The 21,655-nt window shown below is 46.9% G+C and overlaps 1 protein-coding gene across 1 annotated transcript in view; it reads right to left on the bottom strand.

The window, feature by feature from the left end:
* Nucleotides 1-21,655, bottom strand: part of fars2 (phenylalanyl-tRNA synthetase 2, mitochondrial) — a 53,757-nt gene that overhangs the window by 21,085 nt on the left and 11,017 nt on the right. The window contains exons 3-8 of the mRNA XM_029529099.1: nt 15,881-16,221; nt 14,599-14,685; nt 14,428-14,487; nt 14,143-14,311; nt 13,903-14,065; nt 13,691-13,822 (exon numbers count right to left, since the gene is read on the bottom strand). Of these exons, the coding sequence (XP_029384959.1) occupies nt 13,691-13,822; nt 13,903-14,065; nt 14,143-14,311; nt 14,428-14,487; nt 14,599-14,685; nt 15,881-16,203 (934 nt within the window). The 5' untranslated portion in view covers nt 16,204-16,221. The remainder of the gene's footprint in view (nt 1-13,690; nt 13,823-13,902; nt 14,066-14,142; nt 14,312-14,427; nt 14,488-14,598; nt 14,686-15,880; nt 16,222-21,655) is intronic.

Here is a 21,655-nt window from a genome sequence, read left to right on the forward strand (position 1 = left end):
TAATAATGAATATGAATCATGGAAACAATACGTGCTGAAACAGTCTGTGGTGGCCGTCTGTTATTGAGCCTCACTCCTGAATTAATAATGAGGCTGACATAAATTATGCAGAGTGATTAGTAACCAGGCAACGCGGGGGATTACACCGTGGTTTACGGATCAATATGGCGGGGGCGGGGGGAAAACAGCAGAAACCTGGACATTGTGTGCATTCAGACTCTTGTTGTCTCATTCATTTTGGGTTTCCTGGGTGTTTGTGTTACAGTGTTCTGACAATCAGCCAGCAGAGGACAAACAAACCAAACACACAAAACACTCTGTTTTCTGATTCGACAGACTCCATAACACAAAGTCAAGGTCTGATTCTGTTTTCCTTAATCTTTAAATCTTAAATGATCCTGTGATAACACCAGTTCCTCCGTGTTTCATGCCGTTTTGTGTTTCGCAGCCTTCAGAGAAATGCTGATGGTCTAAATGTGGGTACGTTAAATAAAAAGGTCAGCAAAGAGAGAACTGAAAACTGGTGAGCAACAAGACAGCTTGTGAGATTTATCCTGAACTTTCAGGTTTGATCCAATCAGCAAACTGAGATATTCTCACATGCAGCAGTCAGAGTTTAATCCACGCAAGTCCTCTCTTTGTCTAACCCCTCCCACCACCGAGGCCACTCCTCTGCTTTCATTAGCCTTTTTCTAATCCGGGCTCGTGTACGGGGACGGTTGATTATCGCTGTGTGGATGGCGATGTGTCTTAACCTCCACTAAACAGAGGATCAGGACGCTAAGCCGTGAGAGCAGCTCCGCCAGCTCGCCACCACAGCGCGGCCATTTCCCCATAATCCGCCTGTAATTACTGCCTGATCAGAGCTGATTCACTCATTCAGAGTGAGGTAAAGAAAAGAGACACTGACCTTTGACCCGCCATCTGTGACTGCGGACAGAAAACCTGAACCTGAAGCGAACGCACCTGAAGGCAACACCTTCCGGGTTTGTTACGAGCTGCCCCCCCGTGCGTTAATAACTCCGCTCTGTTTGCCCTCTCCTTGTCATTTAGGCCCATTACCATCAGCCCCCCTCCTGTTGCAGCAACACCTCTCTGACCTCCTCTCATCTCCTCCCTGTAGAATAACAGGAAGTGAGATGTTTAATGACATCAGACATGATTAATCACCAGCAGAGCGGCGAGGTGATTCCAAACAGCGACTGAACCTGAGCGCTCCATAATGACAGAGCAGTTCCTAAATAAAGACGACCAAATGTTAATTAGACTGACACGCCTGTGTCAAGTCTCGCTGCGCACACACACACACACACACACACACTAATAATTCATAGCTCTGATCGCTGGCTAACGGAGCTCGTCCTCTAACGACTTTAAAGTGCTGCAGAGAGAAGCTCAGGCTCATCAGGACAGGACGTCGGATAGATGAGACGCCTCAAACACACACAGTTCACAGCTCCTGCTGCTGTTAAGGTGTATTGGAGGGAAATGATGAATGTAAATCTGTGAAACAGATTACTGAGCAGATAGATGCTGGTTCAGTCCTGGTCCAGGTCTACAGACTACAGACTGAACTGAGCTCCACCAACAGATTGAATCTATCGTTTGTGTATTTTATCCATTTTTTTCAGATTACAGATAGATTTGATTACTGTTGTTTGTCCGAGGACTCACTGAGCTCTGCTACCAAGTCAATAAATAAAACCAGCATCTCACTGAAATACGGAAATAAGAAGCCGATCAAAACCAGATCAGCTGCGGTTTATCCAGATAAACCGACGGAGGGGTGGAGGGTCAGACCAACAGCTCCTGAAAACCTCAGGATTACCGTTAAACTGTTCAATAGATCCAACCAGACGCTCTCCTCTTTAATGTAAAACGCTGTGGAACAGATGAAAACCTGTGATGTCACCAGGTGTCCACAGGTGTCCACAGGTGATGGACCTGCTGTTTGTGGTGTTGTTGGCTTGGCCTGGGGGAGGACCGGGGTCTGTAAAGGGCTTCACAGTGGTGTGGTCTCTCTCGCTCCTGCTGTGGTTTCACTTTTTGTCTTGAACGCTCCTCCGCTCCTCGGCAGGACGTTTTTCTTATCAGTGTGGAATAAGTCCCTGCCCCCCGCCCTGCCTCTGTTCCGCCCCGCTGCCTCAGATAAAGGACTCCTGCTGTACTCTGCAGTTTCCCGGCTCACGCAGGAATTCACACTTGTTCCAGAACGTCAGCGTTGAAATTCAGTCGCTGCTCTGGTAGCAGCACACTCGATTCTTCCTTTGAATAATCAGCTGCTGCTTAAGTCACTGAAACTCTCCATCAGTTATTCAGTCGGGATCGGGCCCTTATCAGAACATGCCAACTTCCTTGTTGTCATGACGATGGGTCCGTGAATATGGCTGATATGCTGATTGTTCAAAATGGCCACCAACGCTCTGGGTCATGTAAGCGTGGGTATCAGGAGTCCATCATGGCGGAGCTGATGAAAGTGAGTAAGTCAACCTTTTTTGTTTTATTTTGAAAAGCTGGTATGTGTCTCAGTGTGCGTCTCAGTCCGGCTCCTGATGAGCAGCCGCCACAGATGTTGGCCAATCATGGTGGAGGTGAGGAGGGGGGAGGGGACTTCCTCAAGCCCAATTACCATGACGACGACTCCTGCTGCTGCTTGGGGCCGGGTTGAAGGTGTTGATCGCCTCGTGGATTTATTTCCTTTTCATCACTGACGATGCTTCGCTCAGTTCAAACATCTCTCTTATCTGCCCCTCGTTATCTCCCATCTGCCCCGGCTGTGTTTCTGAAACGCTCTCGCCTCCTTTCTCCGTCTTCTTTTCAGCCCCGAGCGCCACAGACGGGCTGACGATTAACAAACTCTAATTACCTTAAGCTTGTTATTTAGCTTGTTAACATGCATTAATTCAGGCCAAATAAAAAAAACGCGAGTGTGAAAAATAGAAAGTCTCACAGCACATCATTTATTCATCCATCAGACTCGGCGCTGCAGCTGCTGAGAAACAAGCAGGAAAAATCTCCTGGACGCAGATTACAGGTGTCAGAGCTCCTCTGCCTCCGAGCAGGTGAACCAGTGAGACACCGAGTCAAAGAAGAGTGCCAGCGTCTTCCTTCTCCTACTCTGACCTCTGGTTCTGTAACTACAACTTGTTTGTCCCCTCCTTGGCTCCTGACTGTTTTCTGTAGACAGGCTCACGGAAACGAGTCCGATACCAAATTAACTGAGCACTTTTTTTTTGGCTTGTTTGCCGCACTGTTCTTTTTGTTTTCTGCTTCATCGTTGTGCTTACTACTTCTATGTCTTGTTTACTTTGTTGTTGTGTTTGCTTGCTGATTTACTGTTCTGTTGACGTGTGTTATGAATTTTGTGTGGCTTTGTCCAATCACACGAGTAGAGCCACACACACACACACACAGTGGGAGCAGGAACATGAAGTCGTACAGTGGGAGCTGACACATCATTAGGTTTCTCTCCTCTCAGGTTTGTCCTTCACGTCGGTGAATTGTTCTGCTCCCGTCACAGAGAAACTACATCCATGACCTTCTCCTCCCTCACCCCCCGTCCTGACACTGAACATGTTCCTCCCTCAAGCCCTGACAGCTGCAGGAGCCTTCGTCCTCCTCCTCGACTCTTTACAAAGTGAAACACAGGAGCTGAAAAGGTGAAACTACTTCACCTGGAGAAGATCGGCTGCTCTGGCTCAGACCTCAGCTCTCAAACGCTCTCTGGTCTAATAGTTTTTATTTTAGTTTGGTGATGCCTGATTAGCTGCCGGCAAACAGCTGCTGCACAGGAAAAGTCAAAGATCTGAGCTTCCTGATGACGACCCGACTGAATCTGTCTGCGGGCCGAAGCGATAACATCTAAACCTCTGAGAGCCGGGGCTGATTCTCCTCCAACACAAACAGTTTCATCCACATTAAGACTTCTGAGTTGGCAGAAGAACCAAACCGATTCAGGTGCCAGATGTTCTGAAAAATAAAGTTTCAACGTCAGAATCCATTTCGCTTCATCCAATAAAACAGAAAATGTTCAATAAAAACGTTTTGGCTCCTGTGAAATGACTCCGTCTGGGTGGTTAATGGTTTAACTGGTGCAGCTGGGTTTAATAACCGTCCTTACAGCAAGGCAAACGGCTCCGGGCAAACAGGGTGAAGTTTTAATTCACTCATTACACAGCACACACACGACCTTGAAACTGTGAAACTGTGGCCTTCAGAACTGAGAGGAAGAACATGGGGAGCGGGTGAAAGCAGTGCTTGACTGACAGCAGCCCGAAAAACAAGGACGCCAAGTTCAGACTGAACGTCACAACTTCAACTCAAGTTTTTCCCGATCTCAGCACCGGAAGCACACAAACTGAAGTGACTATTTAGGAAAATATCAGCACATCTGGTGTCTTTTAGACCAAAGATCAAATTAAATGTAATGGATGCCACAAAACCTCCATCTGGTGCCATTTACACATTTATTTTATTTAAACGTGATAAAGTATATTTGTATGTAACAGAAGCTCCGACTTCATCTTCTCAGATTAAACCGCATCCAAAGACACAAAGTTCTGAATAATTTGTTGAAAGTCCACATTCGCTCAGTAAACATTTAAAGGAACTTAATTCATAATTAAAGTCACATACAACACAAATGTTTTCCACCTTAAACTTCCTCTGCAGACGTTTCTACACAAAATCTACAAAACACCACGACGAAGTCACAGTTGAGCTGTCAACTTCCCTCCTCACTGAGGGGGAGGAAGTGTAGGAAGCTTCATAAAGAGCTCACACTTGTACTGAGATGTATTTTTAGTCTTTAACCTTCAGCGTGACGCCTCATAGTGACTGTGGTTGAGTAACGACAGACCCCACTCTGCTGTTCAAAGGCCAGGCTCCAGCCGGCACGCAGCCCCACAGACAGATGGACAGATACAGTGATTGTATCTTATGGTATCTGAGGGTCTGGTATGTCTCATTATTCTCCGCTCTGTGACTTCAGTATATCTGCCGTCACTGTGGAGACTCGGAGAGACAACACGGCAGCTTTTCTCAGTCGCAACACAGACATCAAAGCTCGGCCTTCAAATTAACCTTTTGCCGGCAGCGAGCGCGGTGACGGCGAGGGGTGCTAATGTTCTGTGCAGCTGCAGGAGTTTAACACCCGCCACAGCTAAAGGTGGTCGGAAAACTGAGATCAGGAACAGGATGCTGCTCTGACAACAATAAAATATACATCAATAAGCTGTTTCAATAGCAAAGCAGAGCCACAGCTTTGTTCAGCAAAAACGTTTCTGAATCCAGACTGAGACCTCTGAGACCTTTACAGGATTAATGGAGAGCCTGGACCTGATTCCAAATCTACCAACATCATTTGGTATTGGGCCATTAAATAACGAGATATGTCCAATTAAGGCTGACACGTTAATGATAAGGTTTAGTCTTAGTAGAAGTTCTAGTGTCTACTTCTTAGAAGTTACATTTTATAATTAGTAAGAGGACAACTTCATAAACAGAAGCCAAACTTTCTCCATTCACTTTATAATTAGTCCCTAATTGCATAACCCTTAATGAAAATCTCCTCGTCACTGACCGATAAGTAGTTCCAGGCTGTTAGCTGTAAAACACACACTGTAGTTTCTCTGATGACATCTGTTTGTGCGGCTTCAGAGTGGATTTGTCCTTTAACTAACAGCGAGTCACACTCCCGCTGCTCTGCATCGTTACTATGGCATTGACATGATCTGCATCCGGCAAAGCCAAGTGATGGATTATCAAGTCAAATAATGAGGAGAGACTGTTTGTCTCACCATCTGTGTCACCGAGCTCCTTCAGCTGCCTCCCTGCTTCACTGTGTAGGTGTCGTGGGCCACGTAGCAGCAGTATAGGCGGAGTAGTAAAGGCATTAGGAGCTGCTTCAGGTGTAGGAGTGAATAAGTGTTTAGTGAATTAGTTTGAACTTGTTTGAGTCCCAAAGTAGTGCACTGCTTCTTCTAACGCTGCTGCTGCTACATCAGTGACTGTGACTGAAGTTGTAGTAGCAGCGACGGATGCTGGCAGTAGCTTAGCCGTACTGTGGAATCAGCACACAGGCTAACAGGAGGAGTAGCATTAGCATCAGGGGTGGAATTAAAGCTGCAGACGGAAACAGGAAGCAGATTCAGGAGCAGGAGGAGCACTGTAGTGGTCTGCTATCTGAAGACAAACTCATCTCATTTTCCTTCTCTCTCTCCAACTATCTCCACCCGCCCACCTTGTGCTGGGGTTGACATCAAACGCCGCTGAAGTGGACCATCTATTACAAACCGTGGAGACTCAGAGTCGGTCTGAGAAACCACAAATGCTCCACAACACACGGCTCATTAAACAACACCAACGCTGAGTGTGGGTCTGTCTGTGTGTGTTACGTCTTCATTAGCAGCTCTCTGCAGGCAAATAACCAGAATAACACACACACAGTGCAGTGAAGTGAAGACACACCAGAGTAAAGACACAAACACATTAACAATTATTGTCCTCGCTGTATTGGTCGGCCATCTTTATTACACACTGCAGTGAGTTGGAGGGAAAAGCTGGTGTGAGTCTGTGTTTGTGTGTGTGTATAAACATGACATACAGAGTGGAAAAAAGGAGGATGGGGTTTTTTACATGTTTGAAAAAAATCTAATTTAAAGAAATCCAAAGACTAAATGAGCTGTTTGAACAGGTGTGTGTCTGTGTGTGTTATATGGTAGATGATGCACAGCTGTTGCATCCACAGCTTTCACAGCCAGAGTGGGCTATCGTCATATGAGACACACACACACACACACACACACACTAACTGCTGAGTCAGGTGGAACAGCGTCTGATGAAGAGCACAGATGGTGACAGACACACACGCGTCAACTCACTGACTTGTGTCAGTGCATCATGGTGATGGTGATGATGATGACGATGGTGATGAAGGTGTGGCGAGGATGATGATGTATAGTCGTATGACAGTGATGATGACGACGACGATCATGTGTTTATGATGACATCAGGGTGGGCGGGGCTCAGACCAGCTGTGGAGGAAGATTCATTCATCCCAACTGGACAGAGCTGCCTACACACAATCTGTGTGTGTGTGTGTTGTATAACCAACACGAGCTTTGCTGCCAAAAGTTGAGTCATCAGAGATAAAAATGGCCGCTGAATGTCCCAACCAATCACAAACTGACATGAGCGTGAACAACATCACAAATCAAACCGACGGCGCGGGCCTGAAACCAGGTCCAGATGATGATCCAGATCTGTTGGTGCTCTTCGTTGTTGCTTATGACGTCACTCTTCATCAGCTCTGAGGTTTGAGGGTTTGATGTTCCATCTCAGTGAGTCTCCATTTCTCTCCCAGGCAGTGTTCGTTTTATGGATCTGTTTTTTTTCCCGGAGCGTTAATCAAACCCAACGAGCGCCAGACCAAACACGGAGGAGCGTCCCTGAAGGTGGCAGAGTCCAGGACAAATCCCAGAGCCGCTCACTAGGACACTAAAGCTCTGACAAACATCCAGAGTGTGCCCAGTCACCGCCAGAGCAGCCTGCTGGAGATTTGTGTGGCGCTGATGATGTCATCAGACGGATCCAGGGACTCTGCAGATCTGATGCAGACTTGTTCGCTGTGATCTGTGAAGCTCCAGGATGAACGGGGGCTCAGCAGGAGAGCAGAGAGCAACAAAACGCTGTTCAGGATTCAGAAATCAGAAAACACCCTGGAAGAGGAAAGCCTGATCTTCGTCATCAAGTCGGCGTCACCTTTTGTGACATTTAGATCAGATCTTCTGAAACATTCAAGGTCTGAATGAGAGTGGAGGAATCTGAGCGCTGTTCCTCTCAGATTCGAGATTACATCACAGAGGGGGCGTGGCCTCATTCTCAGGACATCATGAGTCCGTGACATCTTCACAGAGACAGTTGTTGTGGGTTGACCAAAACACTTCCTGGGCTAATATAAAGAAAAGTACAGAATCCAGCTCCAGGGAGGATTTTCAAAATAAGAGACCCCAACTTTGGCTGTGACTGACTGATGGGGGTCAGCTGACAGCTGGGCCGGTTCTGAGATGTGACTTCAAAACACTTCAGCGGACCGATCGCTTCTGAAACGTGATCTATTTTTATCTGCAGAGTATTTTTGGTTGCAGAAGCGAGGCCGACTCACACCACTTCAATATTTAACAGTCAGAGCGGAAAATACTCCTGTTGTTGTTGTGGACGAGCACAAGAAACACACTGCAGCTACACACACACACATGTCACACAGTAACACAACAGGAGCAACATCCGTTCGACTATTGATGACCGTTTGAAACATTCTGGACAACATCACAACTCATTTGTTTTTGTTTTTTTCCTGGTTTTGGTCCAGGACCCTGGACCCCACAGAGACCGGGTCCCATCATCATCATCATCGTCATGTCAGGTTCTCCAACATGCTGAAGGAACCTGAAGAACTGGAACTGGTTTTAAGGCCTAATGGGGGAAAATTCAGGGTTTTTACTGAGAAATAAAACTACTCATGGCTTTTACTTTGAAAACACACTCCCCATGCTTTTACTGTTTAAAAGTTTGAAAACGTCCTCCAACACTTTCAGACGGACGCTGAGGGTTCGACTCCACCACATGAAGGACTCTGATCATGTGCAGCAGAAGAACCAATCAGAGCCTCCGCCTCATAACGAGGCGAATGCTCATCAGGGACCAGGACGTAAAATTCAATAAAACAAACAAACGCACGCGCAGGTTGTTGGTTCAGTTGTGTGTTTATGTTCATGAGCAGTTAAACGACACAACAACATTGTGTTTCTCCGAACGTCCACTTCAGAGTCCAAACTGACACCAGTGCAGTGTGTGTTTATGTGTGTCTCTGCATGTTTGTGTTCACCGTTGTTGGACCTGCATGACTGTTTGTTTTCCTTGTGTTTCTGTTGTTGTTGTTGTTGTTGTTGACCTGTTGCCGACTGTGTCAGTAGTGTGTCTGTGTCATTGGTGCTGTCAGGTCTCGTTGTGCATGCAACTGTTAGTGTGTCTACACTGTGTCCATGTTTCAGAGACACCAAGGGTCAGAGCAACACACAACAACACACAATCACCACTGTTGACACACTGCAACGTCAGGTGGAGCAAACCTCTCTCGCGCTCCATCACATACCCTCTGTTCGTCACACACAGACACACACAGACACACACAGACACACCCCCTCAGACTGTTTGTTATGGAGGAAGCAGGCTGGGCTGAGATGGATCGCTGCACAAACAAATGTTTGTTCTGCCCTTCGCAAACTCCAGAGACACAGACACACACACAAACACACACACTGGGGTAAACGGCAGTGTGTGTGTGTGTCTTTGTGTAACTTTGGGCAGGAAAAGGCAGGAGGGAGCTGTTGTGTTTTATTTCTTCTTAGTTTCAGTTTTCTCATTGTTCATGTTGATGTGGATGGTGTGTGTGTGTGTGTGTGTGTGTGTGTGTGCACCAGCTGTCCACCAGTTATTACCCTCACTGGGAGCCGGGGGGGGGGGGGGGGGGGGGGGGGGGGGGTCATTCAGATTTAGAGGAATAAAGACAGAAAGAGGAAAGATGGAGGGATGAAAGGAGCCGTCAGTCAACATGGGGGAGGTCAGAGGTCAGGAGGAGGCGGGACTTTACAAGCCTCAAAACGCAATCATTGAGACGGGTCGCCACGCTTCTGATCATCCATCACTTCCTCTGAGGGCGGAGGGATCCAGAATAAAGGAAAGGAGGACAGAGGAAGGAAGGAAGGAAGGAAGGAATGAAGGAGGGAAATAGATTAAACTGCAGATTCATCAAAATAAGAAAGGAGGGAAAAAGGAGGGAACAACGCCCTGCAGAGGTGACAGACGAGAGTTAATGAGAGATGGATGGAGGAGGAGGGGTCACATGATTTATTCAGAGGAGGAGGATTAAGACCGAAGGCTGCCACCTGAACCACACACACACACACACACACACACACACACACACACACTCAGTCAGTCCCTCAGGGCAGCTTGAAAGGCTGTTAATTGTTGTCAACACGACTTTAATCAGATTTCAGCTTCCACCCTCATCCACACACACACACACACACACACACACACACACACACACACACACACACACACACACACACACAGTCCTGTCCCATGGGGGGTGTGTGTGTGTAAATCAGGTTTTGGCGTGGAGGTGTGGTCATTAGCGCCAAGTCCCATATGCTGCTGCCGCCGACACTGGAGGGACAACCCCTGGGAGACACACACACACACACATACACACACACACACACACACACACACACACACACACACACACACACACACACACACACACACACAGAATGAAGCACAAAAACATATGAAAAGACAATGAAGACAGACACACAACTGCACACTTGTAGAAAATATAGACACACAGTCACAAAGACAGAACACACCAAAAAAAATGAAAAAATTGAAATAGACACCAGAGAGAACTTAAAGTCACAAAGACGCACAAAAGTGCATGAAATTGACACATACTCTTGTTATGGCAGACACACAATCACACACAAAAACACATAAGTACAATGTCAGATTGACACAAAAGAAGTACCACCAAGAGAAAAACAACTGCAGAAACACACAGTAACACATACACTCACAGGTAGCTACTAATACACACAGACGTACACAAACTAAACAAAAAAAAACTCTTGAGGTGACAAAAGGTCATACAAACACAAAAACGCACTGTGCATGAATGAGACATACCGATGAAATTACAGACACACACAATCACACATAAAGACAATATATAAAAGATATAGAGAAAATACCCACAACATCGCACAAAGACACAAATATGTCGCTCTCATCAAGAGCTAAAACTACAAATACACATAAAATTAAACACACATAAAACCCAGACACACACACAATCACAAATATCAGGAAACTATGCACCAAGTTACAAAGACACACAGAACAACTGCACAAAAAAGCTATTAGGAAAATTTACACAAACACACAGATGCAAACACAGAAACAGACATTTCAGGACACGAAACTTCACACCAAACATAAACACACAAAAAAAACAAAACAAAACAAAAAAAAACTCACAGGCACAAAGGCATACAGAAATACACACTACGAGGAAATAAAATGTGTGAGCACACAAAACACGCATACCACAGAAACACAATTACACGCTTTTACATACTTTCTAAACACACAAAAAAAAAGAAAATCACACACATCTAAACAGAACAAACACACACTGCCCCCCCATAATGAAGACACCTCTCTCTCTCCTCCCTCCGTCTCCATTAAAAACTCATTTTGTCGTCTCGATCGCCCATCACAGTTTTCGTTCCCTTCTTCCTTTCCTTTTATTTCTCCTCCCCTCCTTCCTCCCTTGTTTCCTTCCCTTCTACCCTAGCATCCTTCTTCCTCTCCCTGCTGTTTGATGCTCTTCTGTTCCCTTGTTTCCTCTCCTACTCCCTTCTTCCTCCTTTCCTTCTACATCTCTTTTTCCCTCCACTTGTCCCAGATTGATGCTCCCCTGTTCCCTCGTTCCCTCCCTCCTTCTCCAACATCTCTCATTAACTCCCTCCCTCATCACGTTGGGCCTCAGGCTACACATATGGCTGCCGAGCTTCCACACCATTAAATAACACACACACACACACACACACACACACACACACACACACACACACACACACCAACTGGTGTCCCCTGTTGCCGCCTCCTCGTGGAGACGAGGTCCCGCCACTCATTTAGTCTTCCCTCAATCCTCCCCTCCTGTTACTCATGCTCCCTTTATCCCTCTCCTTCCTTCCTTCCTTCCTTCCTCCCTCCCTCCCTCCCTCCCTCCCAAGTCTCCTTCATCTCACAACCCCCCCCCCCCATCCTTTTCCTCCGCTGCTCTTCCTCATTGTCTCTCACTCTCAGCAATCCAGAGAAAAGTGTGTGTGTGTGTGTGTGTGTGAGAGAGATGGAGGAGGGAATGGGTGGGGGGGTGGGGGTGGTTGAATGAGTGGTTTCCAAGGCAACAGAGCCACACTGCCGCAGTGGATATGTAGGGGAGGAGGAGAGAGTTGAGAGTGAGAATGAAGACGTGTGTGTGTGTGTACAAACTTGACTCCAGCAGTAAGGAGAGTGAGCAAATTATGGAAAAAAGAGCATGTGTGTCTCCAGCTGTGTGTGTGTGTTCATACACATAGATGTGTGTTTGTGTGATGTGTGTGTGTCTCCAAAGTGTGAATGTCAAGAGCAGTGCTGCAGTGCCAAGGGCAGAGAGTTATTGCTAATGCTCTCTCTCACTCACTCTCTCACACACACACACACACACACACACACACACACACACACACACACACACACACTTACTTTACATGCCTGCTAACTGCCAACAGCATGACTTTAACTCAGTGTAAGGCTCCACACACTCATACAGACACACACACACACACACACACACACACACACACAGTGGAGTCTCGTATGAATGAAGTACAGAGCGACATCATGTGTTCAGATTTCACTGAAGGAAAAAAAAGGCTTTCAACGTACAAGTTGTTAAAAGTTTTGTTATTTCTGTAACAGACACACAACCTGACATCAGAAGACTCAGTTTGTGTGTGTCGACTTCCACACACACACACACACACACACACACAGAGGCTCCTCTGATCTGCAGCTCCCTCCTCTGTCAGGGTGGGGAACTACAGCACAAGGGTTAGTGACAGTGACATCATCGTCTGCTGCCTCCAGAGGTGAAACACCTGAATTCTAGAGGAAGCTGACCACAGCGGGACCTGGAGCCGGACCTCCTGACCCGGTCCAGAAGGATGAGACACCTCAGGGAACTTCAGCCATTTACCGCTGACTCCGCCCACCTTGGCTCATCAAGAGCTTTTAATCAAACACACCACAGGACTGAACTGATGTCACTAATAATAATTCAAATGTTCCACATCAAGATGATGAGAAACTGATGACGTTCTCATCGTGACATTTAGGGAGGAAGAGGAGAAGGAACTGAGGGGACCACAGTGACCAAACTTTGAGGTTACACACAAACCTGTGCACAGACACACAGTTTATCGTGAGGGTACAGTGAGTGTGTAGCTCTTTGTGTTGCCTGTTGTCAGAGTAACACTGAGGTCAATGACATATTTATGTGTATATGAAGGACACACACACACAATCCTCCTCCACACTGAACACAAGCGTGTCAACGCCAGCAGCCATTTTCTTAACTACCCTTTGTACACACACACACACACACACACACACACACACACACACACACACACTTTGTGTTTTAAAGATGTATTATTGATTAGAACAAGCAGTGGAGAAGTGGAGCGCAGCGCTTCGGCTTTGTTCAAGGGCAGAGCAGCAAGTTAACCAGTTAGACTGACAGGAGAGACAGAGGGGCGAGAGACACTGACAGACAGAGTGAGAGAGGGACAAATATTTCAAATGTTTGTTCATATTGTCTTTAGTGTGTGTGACCAGCTGTTTAAATAACACACAGAGACACACACGTCTTCTTCAGCCAGACCTGATGTTTTAGTCTGACGTGTGACGGGACGCCTGTTTAAACACCTGATGTCACAGACCAAAACCAGGACTCCGAGTCCAGCACAGACTCTGAGGTAATGACGGGCATGTGACACGGCTGTGTGTGTGTTCTGACCTGAGTTCAGCAGCTCCTGCTCCATCACTCCACAGCCCAGCACCTCCATCCAGTCGCCCTGGAAACGCACCTCCATCTCAAAGGAAGGATGAGTGAAGGGGAAGTAACAGTCGACCCACCGGACCTCCACATCTGAGGAAGAGGAGGCGAGCGAGACAGAGTTGAGTGACATGATGTGCTGTCACTCGTCCTCCTGACAGTCGGTGTCTTACCTGCTCCGAACAGGTGGGTGATGAGTCGCGTCAGTGTCTGTTTCAGGTTGAACTCCAGCAGCTTCACGGCCTCCAGAGTGTGAGTCTCCTGTTTCTGAGGCGTCCTCCTGCTCCCCGACTCAAACAGGGACAGCTCCTCGCCATTCTGCACCTGGGAGAACAGCTGGAGACGCACAACAGCTGTAACACGGCTATAACATATCTGTAGCACTACTGATAACACTAACATCTGTAACACACCTCGTGGTTGGAGAAGAGCCGCACGCCCTCGATTTGGTGGAACACGGGGTAGTGACTGGCATCGATCTCATCTCGTCGGTACACATCTCCGGCCAATAGGAACGCATCCAGACCTGACCTCACCAGCTCCCTCTGATGGGCGGAGGTGTGAGCGCGGAGCATCATCTTTCTGCTCAAAAGACAGACAAAGATACACACAAAATGTGACAGCTGCTGGCCTCTGGACTCCTTTCAGGACCTGAATCTGATCAACGGCCCATTTCTTTGGCGAGCGGCGTCACACACCTGTTCAGGTAGTAGTTGTCCCCTCGTTTCCTGCTGGGGTGGTCGGGCGGGATCAGCAAGCTGTCAATCAAACCACACAGCGAATCAGTTCCAGGGATGAAATGGATTTTTTCTGACTGCATTTACTCCATCAGTGTCCCTGGACACTCAGGACATCAATCAACCAATCACCTGTCAAAGTTCTGCTCCACGGTAACCACGGGGCTCAGGTTGTCATGGACAGAGAAGAGCGGGTTGCCCCAGCGACCGATGTAAGAGCTGAGGAGGGTTGAAGAGAGAAGGTGAGAAAAACAACAGAAACCACACAGCTGTGACCATACCATTACCCATAATGCCCCGCTGTAGAGATGATGAAGCGTTGGTGAGTTGTTCATTTGATACAAAATGGCGTGATGTTTCTTTTGTTGTCTGCAACTGGCGCCATTGTGACATCACCTGTAGGTTTGTGAGCCGCCATCGTGAAGCCTCCAGTTTGTAATTAGTCTGTCGGCCATCTTGTTTTTTGAAAGCAGTAAAAATCACATTTGGAGGAGAAGGTGGATCAGTGCTGCTCTGTACTTTATCCTGATTGGATGGCACGGTCTGTCAATCATACGAAGAGGACCTGATCCGAACCAGGACTCAGCTCCTCTCAGGTTGTGTTGCGGTTGTGTGTCGCTCTGAGCACGGATCAGAGACTGACTGTCCCGACAAATGTTGGGTGGAGATGTTATCATCAGACGTTCATGGTTCCCAGAGGACAGATCTTCCTGACTCCTTCCTCTAATCCTCCACTGGTTTGTTCTTTAAATGAGCATGTTGTGTGTGTGTGAAGTTTGTGTATTTTAACAACACAAACTGCTGACTGAGTCTCTCCAGCTCCATGTGTCTTCAGGGACAGTTGGGTGTAAAAGTTTGCTGCACTGTACACAGTGAAATATCATTACTCTGCTGGTTATACCCACACACGCTATAAAACACACACACACACACAGTGAGCATTAATGCTGCATTAATAAGTCATTAGGCAGTCAGAGTGTGTGTTGTCTGACAGTAGTTTATGACTCTGCCATTTCACAGGTCGTGAACTCTACTCTTTAGAAAAGCTTGTATGCTCTGATAGCAGCGGGACAGCAGACTCTCAGGACACCAGAGGGCTGCTGGGTAATTTTCAAACGAGCCTTTTTTAGGTATATCCATGTGTCTCAACCCAAGACCAGAATAAAACCAGGTAACGTTCACCTGAAAACTGAATAATGACACGGGGTCAGTGTTCTCCCGTTAAATTTCTGTTCTTTGTGTCTGTCGGTTAAACAAAACAAAATCCAAACAAGCTTCTGGCGGTCACAAACCAATGGGTGATGTCATGGCTGGCCCTAACAAGTAGGTCCTTTGTGGCCCAGCATATCACAGGATTCATTGCACAGAGAAGATAAATATTGTGTGCTGCTAACAGTCAGAAACTGGACTGTACCTGTAGAAGTGAGCTTTGATTCGCTCCTTAATCAGCCACAGCGGATGATGTGGTTGGTTGTGGAGGTTGCAACCGACCTTGGCCAAGATCTTTGGCGTCACGTTGGTGAAGTCGTCACGGGGGAAGGACTGGCCCAACACCTCCACCGAGTCCTGACCAATCACAGGCTGAGCAGTAGAGCTTTCTGTGCTGCTGAGCCGCCTGTGTGGCGCTGCACCGCCATTGGCTGGGAGCGCTGATAGACAGTGGTGATGGAGGAGTGGGATGGGGTGGGACTGTAGGAGGGGGCGGAGCAGGAAGAGGGGGGTGGTGCTCAGCCTCATGACGATTGGTCCATGGAGCTGAAAAGAGAAAAAAGAAAAATCTGTAAAAATAAAGTTAGAAATAAAAACAATCATGAGGAATAAAACTGAAAAAGATATGACTGCAATTTTAAAACCATTCACTTCCTCAGCTTTAAATTCTCCTTCTCTGGTTTTGTGTTTTTCCTGATAATGATGTTTTTTTTTTTTTTTTATTATTTAAAACGGCTCTGTGGGCTCAGTAGGGTTAAATACGATTTGGATATTGATGTGGTGGCGAAGGGACTGATGGGCCAGGAAGACCAGGAAGTGTTCCTTCATCCATGTGGATCCTTCAGAGACAGAATTAGTACGTGGGTCATGTTTTCATCTCTGTGTTTGGTCTCCTCCACCTCCTGAGGGAGATTCCGGCTCTTTGGCTGCAAAATGCTGCTCTCTGACTCGGATGTGGGCCGGTGCTGAGCACAGGCCGGTCTGAGTGCTCATTGTTCAGGCATCAAATTCATCATTTCACGAGGAGGACGGGAATCAGATCCACTCATTAAAAATCCCAGGACGGCTTCTTCTTGGAGGTCAGGTGAGGTGAAACCCAGAGCTGCCACCAGCCCCAAAACACACACAATTTATTTATATCAATTATAATGACACTAACGCACAAAAACAGCAAAGGTTGAAATGAGAGTCAGCTGCTTCCTGTTTCTGTTCGTCCTTTCAGTTCTGTCCATCATTCACCCTTTGACAGAAGACAGCACAGTCTGTCCCTGTCAAATATTTGTCCATTCGCACACACACAGACACACAATCACACAAACAGGGAGCCACCCCGAACAAGACAAAGGGTGTTGCATTGCAGTGGCATTGCAGCAAAATGGATTATTGTTCCTAAATCCAAGCTTTCACCTCAGCTTTGCTGTGAGTGTCATATTATCCTCCACTGGATGGGGCAGTGCTGAGGTCACACACACACACACACACACACACACACAAACACACAAACACAAACACACAAACACACACACACACACACCAGGGGAAAAGTGCGTTTCAAGGTCATCTCGTCTCCAGTGAGGCGTAGAAGGAAAACACGCCGAGGCTTCACTTTGAGATGAAATAGTAAAAGCTCCTCTCCCTGTGCCTCAGGCTCAGTCCAGCCCCCCAGCAGAGAAAAAGCATTTTGGCCACTTGCGTACGTGATTTTGTTCTTTCGGTCACTTCCTAAAGCTCGTGGGCCGAGGTGAGCGTTGGAACAAAGGTCGACCGGAAAACCGAGAGTTTTGTCTTCAAAGGCAACTCAGGATGATGTCACTGTCCTGCTCCATCTTACCCAGACACTCTTAGACTGCTTAATCCTCTTCCACCAGTTTTCTGGCTGGGATCTGTCCAATCAACGAGGAAAAGGAGTTTTTGGACATTTCAAAAGATCACTTAATCTATTAGCTCATTTTTTTAATGTGACCATCACAATATGTCTGTTCCCACAGCACCCGGCACCCAACACACACACACACACACACACACACACACACAGTTAGTAATGAACTAAAAAGGAGATGGAGAGAGAAACTGAGACTGTAACGATAATAACAACCATAATAAAGGTTTTCTTCATCAACAGTCATGTCTCTACATGGGATGCTCCTCTTGGCTCCAGTGGATGAAGATATTTTGCGCATTAGAGGCTTTGGAGCAGATTTTTCATCATTACTGCTCCAAAGAATGAGCAGAACATCAGCTCTGGAACGACCCAAACACATAAGAGGAACTTTCTGCATTCAGTCAGTCAGAAAGAATCAGGTGAGTCTGAATATGAGGAGACTTTTTTAAAGATGAAAAACAGAAAGGCCTCAATGTTAATAAACAACACTGGCAGTAACTCTTAAGTTCAGGTTATTATTTATCTGCTCCGTCAGGAAAGGTCATCGTCTGTAGTATTCTCTGGGAACATTCAGTCTTAACCTCAACTGCTCACACCTCGAATCTCGAATCAATCATCTCTATCTTGCCACATTAATAGAGAATGAATAAGAACTAATGCAGATCCAGGTATGAGAGATGAGTGTGAGGCAGAGACAGAAAATGTGCAGTGATGCTCCGGAGGAAGAGAAACATGATTCATCATGTGTGAAAGTTGCTGAGAAAATCCCTTCGTTTGCTGCCAAGGCGTTCTGACTAACCAGCATGGCAGCAGCCAACAGAGAAGCTGTGATGATGACTTCTGATGCTGCCAGCAGAATAAAGGTGCAAACAGAGATGCTGCCAAGGATGAGCTGCGGCCCCTCGTCCAAAAACACACACACACACACACACAGCTTGTAAAAAATTTACTTAACAATGTTTTTGTTTTCCTGGGAAACAAAGTCTCCAACAGGTGGAGCCTCCAAGGTCCAAGCTATCCCAAGATTCATTGTGCCAGTCATAAATACACATAAAACACCAACAGAACGCCTGAGGACCACGCTGTTCAGGGTCAGTGTTTCAGCTAAAGGTACAACTGTGTTTGCAAGGTTGCTAGGCAGCAGGAGTCACGCTTTATGGCATGAATGATGGTGATACCCGAACCTATGTAGACCAGGTCCTTTGAAGGATGTGGAACTAAGACAACTACACAACTCCACAGAGATATAAGGTCTTTTAAAGAAACACACACACAGCTTCCAGCAGGAGTTTTAGTGCAGGGGGATTCATTCAGCCTCTAAAAACTGACACGCTGATAGAGAGAGGTGATAAATTACACACTGCAGAGAGAGGGAGACAGCGATAGGCCTATAGAGAGATACTGCATATAGAGTATATATGGAAAGAGTGTGTGTGTGTGTGTGTGTGTGTGTGTGTGTGTGTGTCAAGATAGCTGCAGAGACTGAGGACCAGAGACTGAGCTTTAAAACTTCTTGTTTCTACTTTAATTGCGATACCTTCAGTGCATGAGCCTATTGAAAGGGAAATAACCTGGACGGGACGCAACCAAACATGACCTGCAACTCCCCGAGCATGATGGTAACCTTTACAGGACATGTCACCTCCTTAACAGGATCATACTCAGGCAACCACCTGAGAAAGATGATCTCCATCTCCTCACTGGTCACCTCCACCTCCACCTCCCTGACAGGATGTCCTGCAGCGCTCCGACTGGCTGTTGATCTGCTGATCTTTGTCATGCTTCGGTGTAATTAGCCTGTTTGCCACATTGCCTTGATTGGAAGCTGCTGATTGGACAAAGCGTCGCTCTCTGCTCCTCCTCCAATCAGTGTAGCGCTGATTGCACAGATGCTACAGCAGCTTTGCTGCCATTTTGGAACGTAGGACAGGCCGTGGCTGGCAGCAGCTGATTGGTCCACACCACTGAGGACAGGTGGACGATCACCTGTGCTTATTCTCTCATCACCACAACCAGCTCGGCTGCTTCAGAGCGATGAGTTAGTTAATCACCCCGTCCTCCTTCTGCCACACGGCCCCTTTTGTACTTGGCGCAGACTCTTGTGCAAACCAGAATAGCAGGTGGAGACACCCACACACTCCACGAGCCAAACACAACAAACACACAACCCTCGGTGGTGTCGCTGCACCTGTGGGCCCACGTTAGTCCTTTCAAGGAGACGGGGCGGATCCAAACAGGAAACACACCGAGTCTGGATTTCCAATGATCCATCAGGAAACCCATCCTGGTGTCACAGCTCAAACAGAGAAACAGGAAGCTATTTTCAGCCCATCGTGGTTCCCATAGAGAACGCACGCCGCAGCCATCACGACTTTATGACGACCACACACATCAGAGGAGCAGGTGGTGTCTCTCTCTCTCTGCATGAGTGTCACTGCCGCTCGCCCCCTCCCATCAGAGGGAGTCCCTCTCTGGCACGATGACCACTTCCTGTTGCTCTTCCTGTTCACGACGCTGTTCGCTCCCCAACAAGGACAGTTACACAACTTCCTGCAACTTCCTGCGGGCTACAGCTTTAATGAATGAGCAGAAAAACTCTGGACGTCTCCTGTTGTCCAACTGAATCAAATCCAAGGAGTCCAAAGATAAACAAATACATTTGGTAATAAATCTGGAAATATACAAAGAAATGAAAACATATACATCAGTAGATCTTTATCTGAAGATCTCTATTTTTGAATTTAGAACTTTTATTTTTATCCAGGGACTTTTCTCTACATATTTCCTGACCTGAATAAATAGACGAGTTTTACCTGTTTTAATTAGTAAATAGAATAATTTGGCCTCTGAACAGATGATACAACAAACAGAACGCAAAATTGTTTCTCAAATGTCTCTGGTTTCATCTTTCTTCTTTTCTCTATACACAAGGAGTCGATGGAAACACGTTTTTAGGAGCTGAATGTGTGTATTCAGTCATAAAGCAGGACAGCTGCAGAGAGAGAGTGAGAGAGAGAGTGAGAGTGAGTGTGTGTGTGTGTGTGTGTGTGTGTGTGTGTGTGTGTGTGTGTGTGTGTGTGTGTGTGTGCGTGTGTGTGTGTGTGTGTGTGCGTGCGTGTCATGTTACTGCAGCAGGATTTATGATAGCTGTAGTCAAACTGATTGGCCGATACTGTGGCGTTTATTTAAAACAGGGTGTCCTGGAATGACCCCACATCCATCTCGTTCCCCCGTCTCCTCCTCCTCCTCTCTACAGCCATGAACTCAGTGTCCTCCCCTTTAAGACCTCGACTCAAACGTTTCTACCTCATCCTCCTCTCCATCATCTTCATCAGTCCCTCTCAGCTCGTTTCCTTGTCTTGTTATTTCCTCTCCTCCTGCACTCTAACTACCTTCAATAAAGTGCTGTTGAAGAACCTCTCACTCCCCTCTGATCACAGATTTTTTATTTCAACTGATCTGTCAGAGTTAATCAATTATCTGATAGCCAGAGAATTAATCAGCGACTGTTTCCTACCACCTCTCATTTCTCCTCCTCCTCCTCCCTCCATAATAAAGTCAAAGCTGGATGTTCTGCAGGCGGATTTTTGATGAGCAGCATTAGATCAAATATGCACAGGCAGATGGCAATAAAACAAGGGAAGAGGAGACAAGGAGAGGAGCGGAGGAGACAAGATTATATGAGAGGAAATAAGGAGGAGGAGAAAACAAATATGACCAAAAAAAAAAAAAAAGGAATGGAACATGGAGAGGAGCGGACTGGGGCCGAGAAACAAAGGAAAGGAGGAAAGGAGAGGAGAAATAGGAGAGATGGAAGAGGAGGAGGAAGAAGAAGAGGGGGAGGAGGAGGAGGAAGAGGAGGAGAAAGAGAAGGAAGAGGAGGAAGAAGAAGAGAGGGAGGAAGAGGAGGAAGAGGAAGAGGAGGAGGAGGAGGAGGAGGAAGAAGAAGAGGAAGAGGAGGAGGAGGAGGAAGAGGAGGAGGAGGAGGAGGAGGAAGAAGAAGAGGGGGAGGGAGGAGGAGGAGGAAGAAGAAGAGGGGGAGGAGGAGGAGGAGGAAGAAGAAGAGGGGGAGGAGGAGGAGGAAGAGGAGGAAGGGGA

This window comes from Echeneis naucrates, chromosome 20, assembly GCF_900963305.1.
Source record: "Echeneis naucrates chromosome 20, fEcheNa1.1, whole genome shotgun sequence".
Classification (NCBI taxonomy): domain Eukaryota; kingdom Metazoa; phylum Chordata; class Actinopteri; order Carangiformes; family Echeneidae; genus Echeneis; species Echeneis naucrates.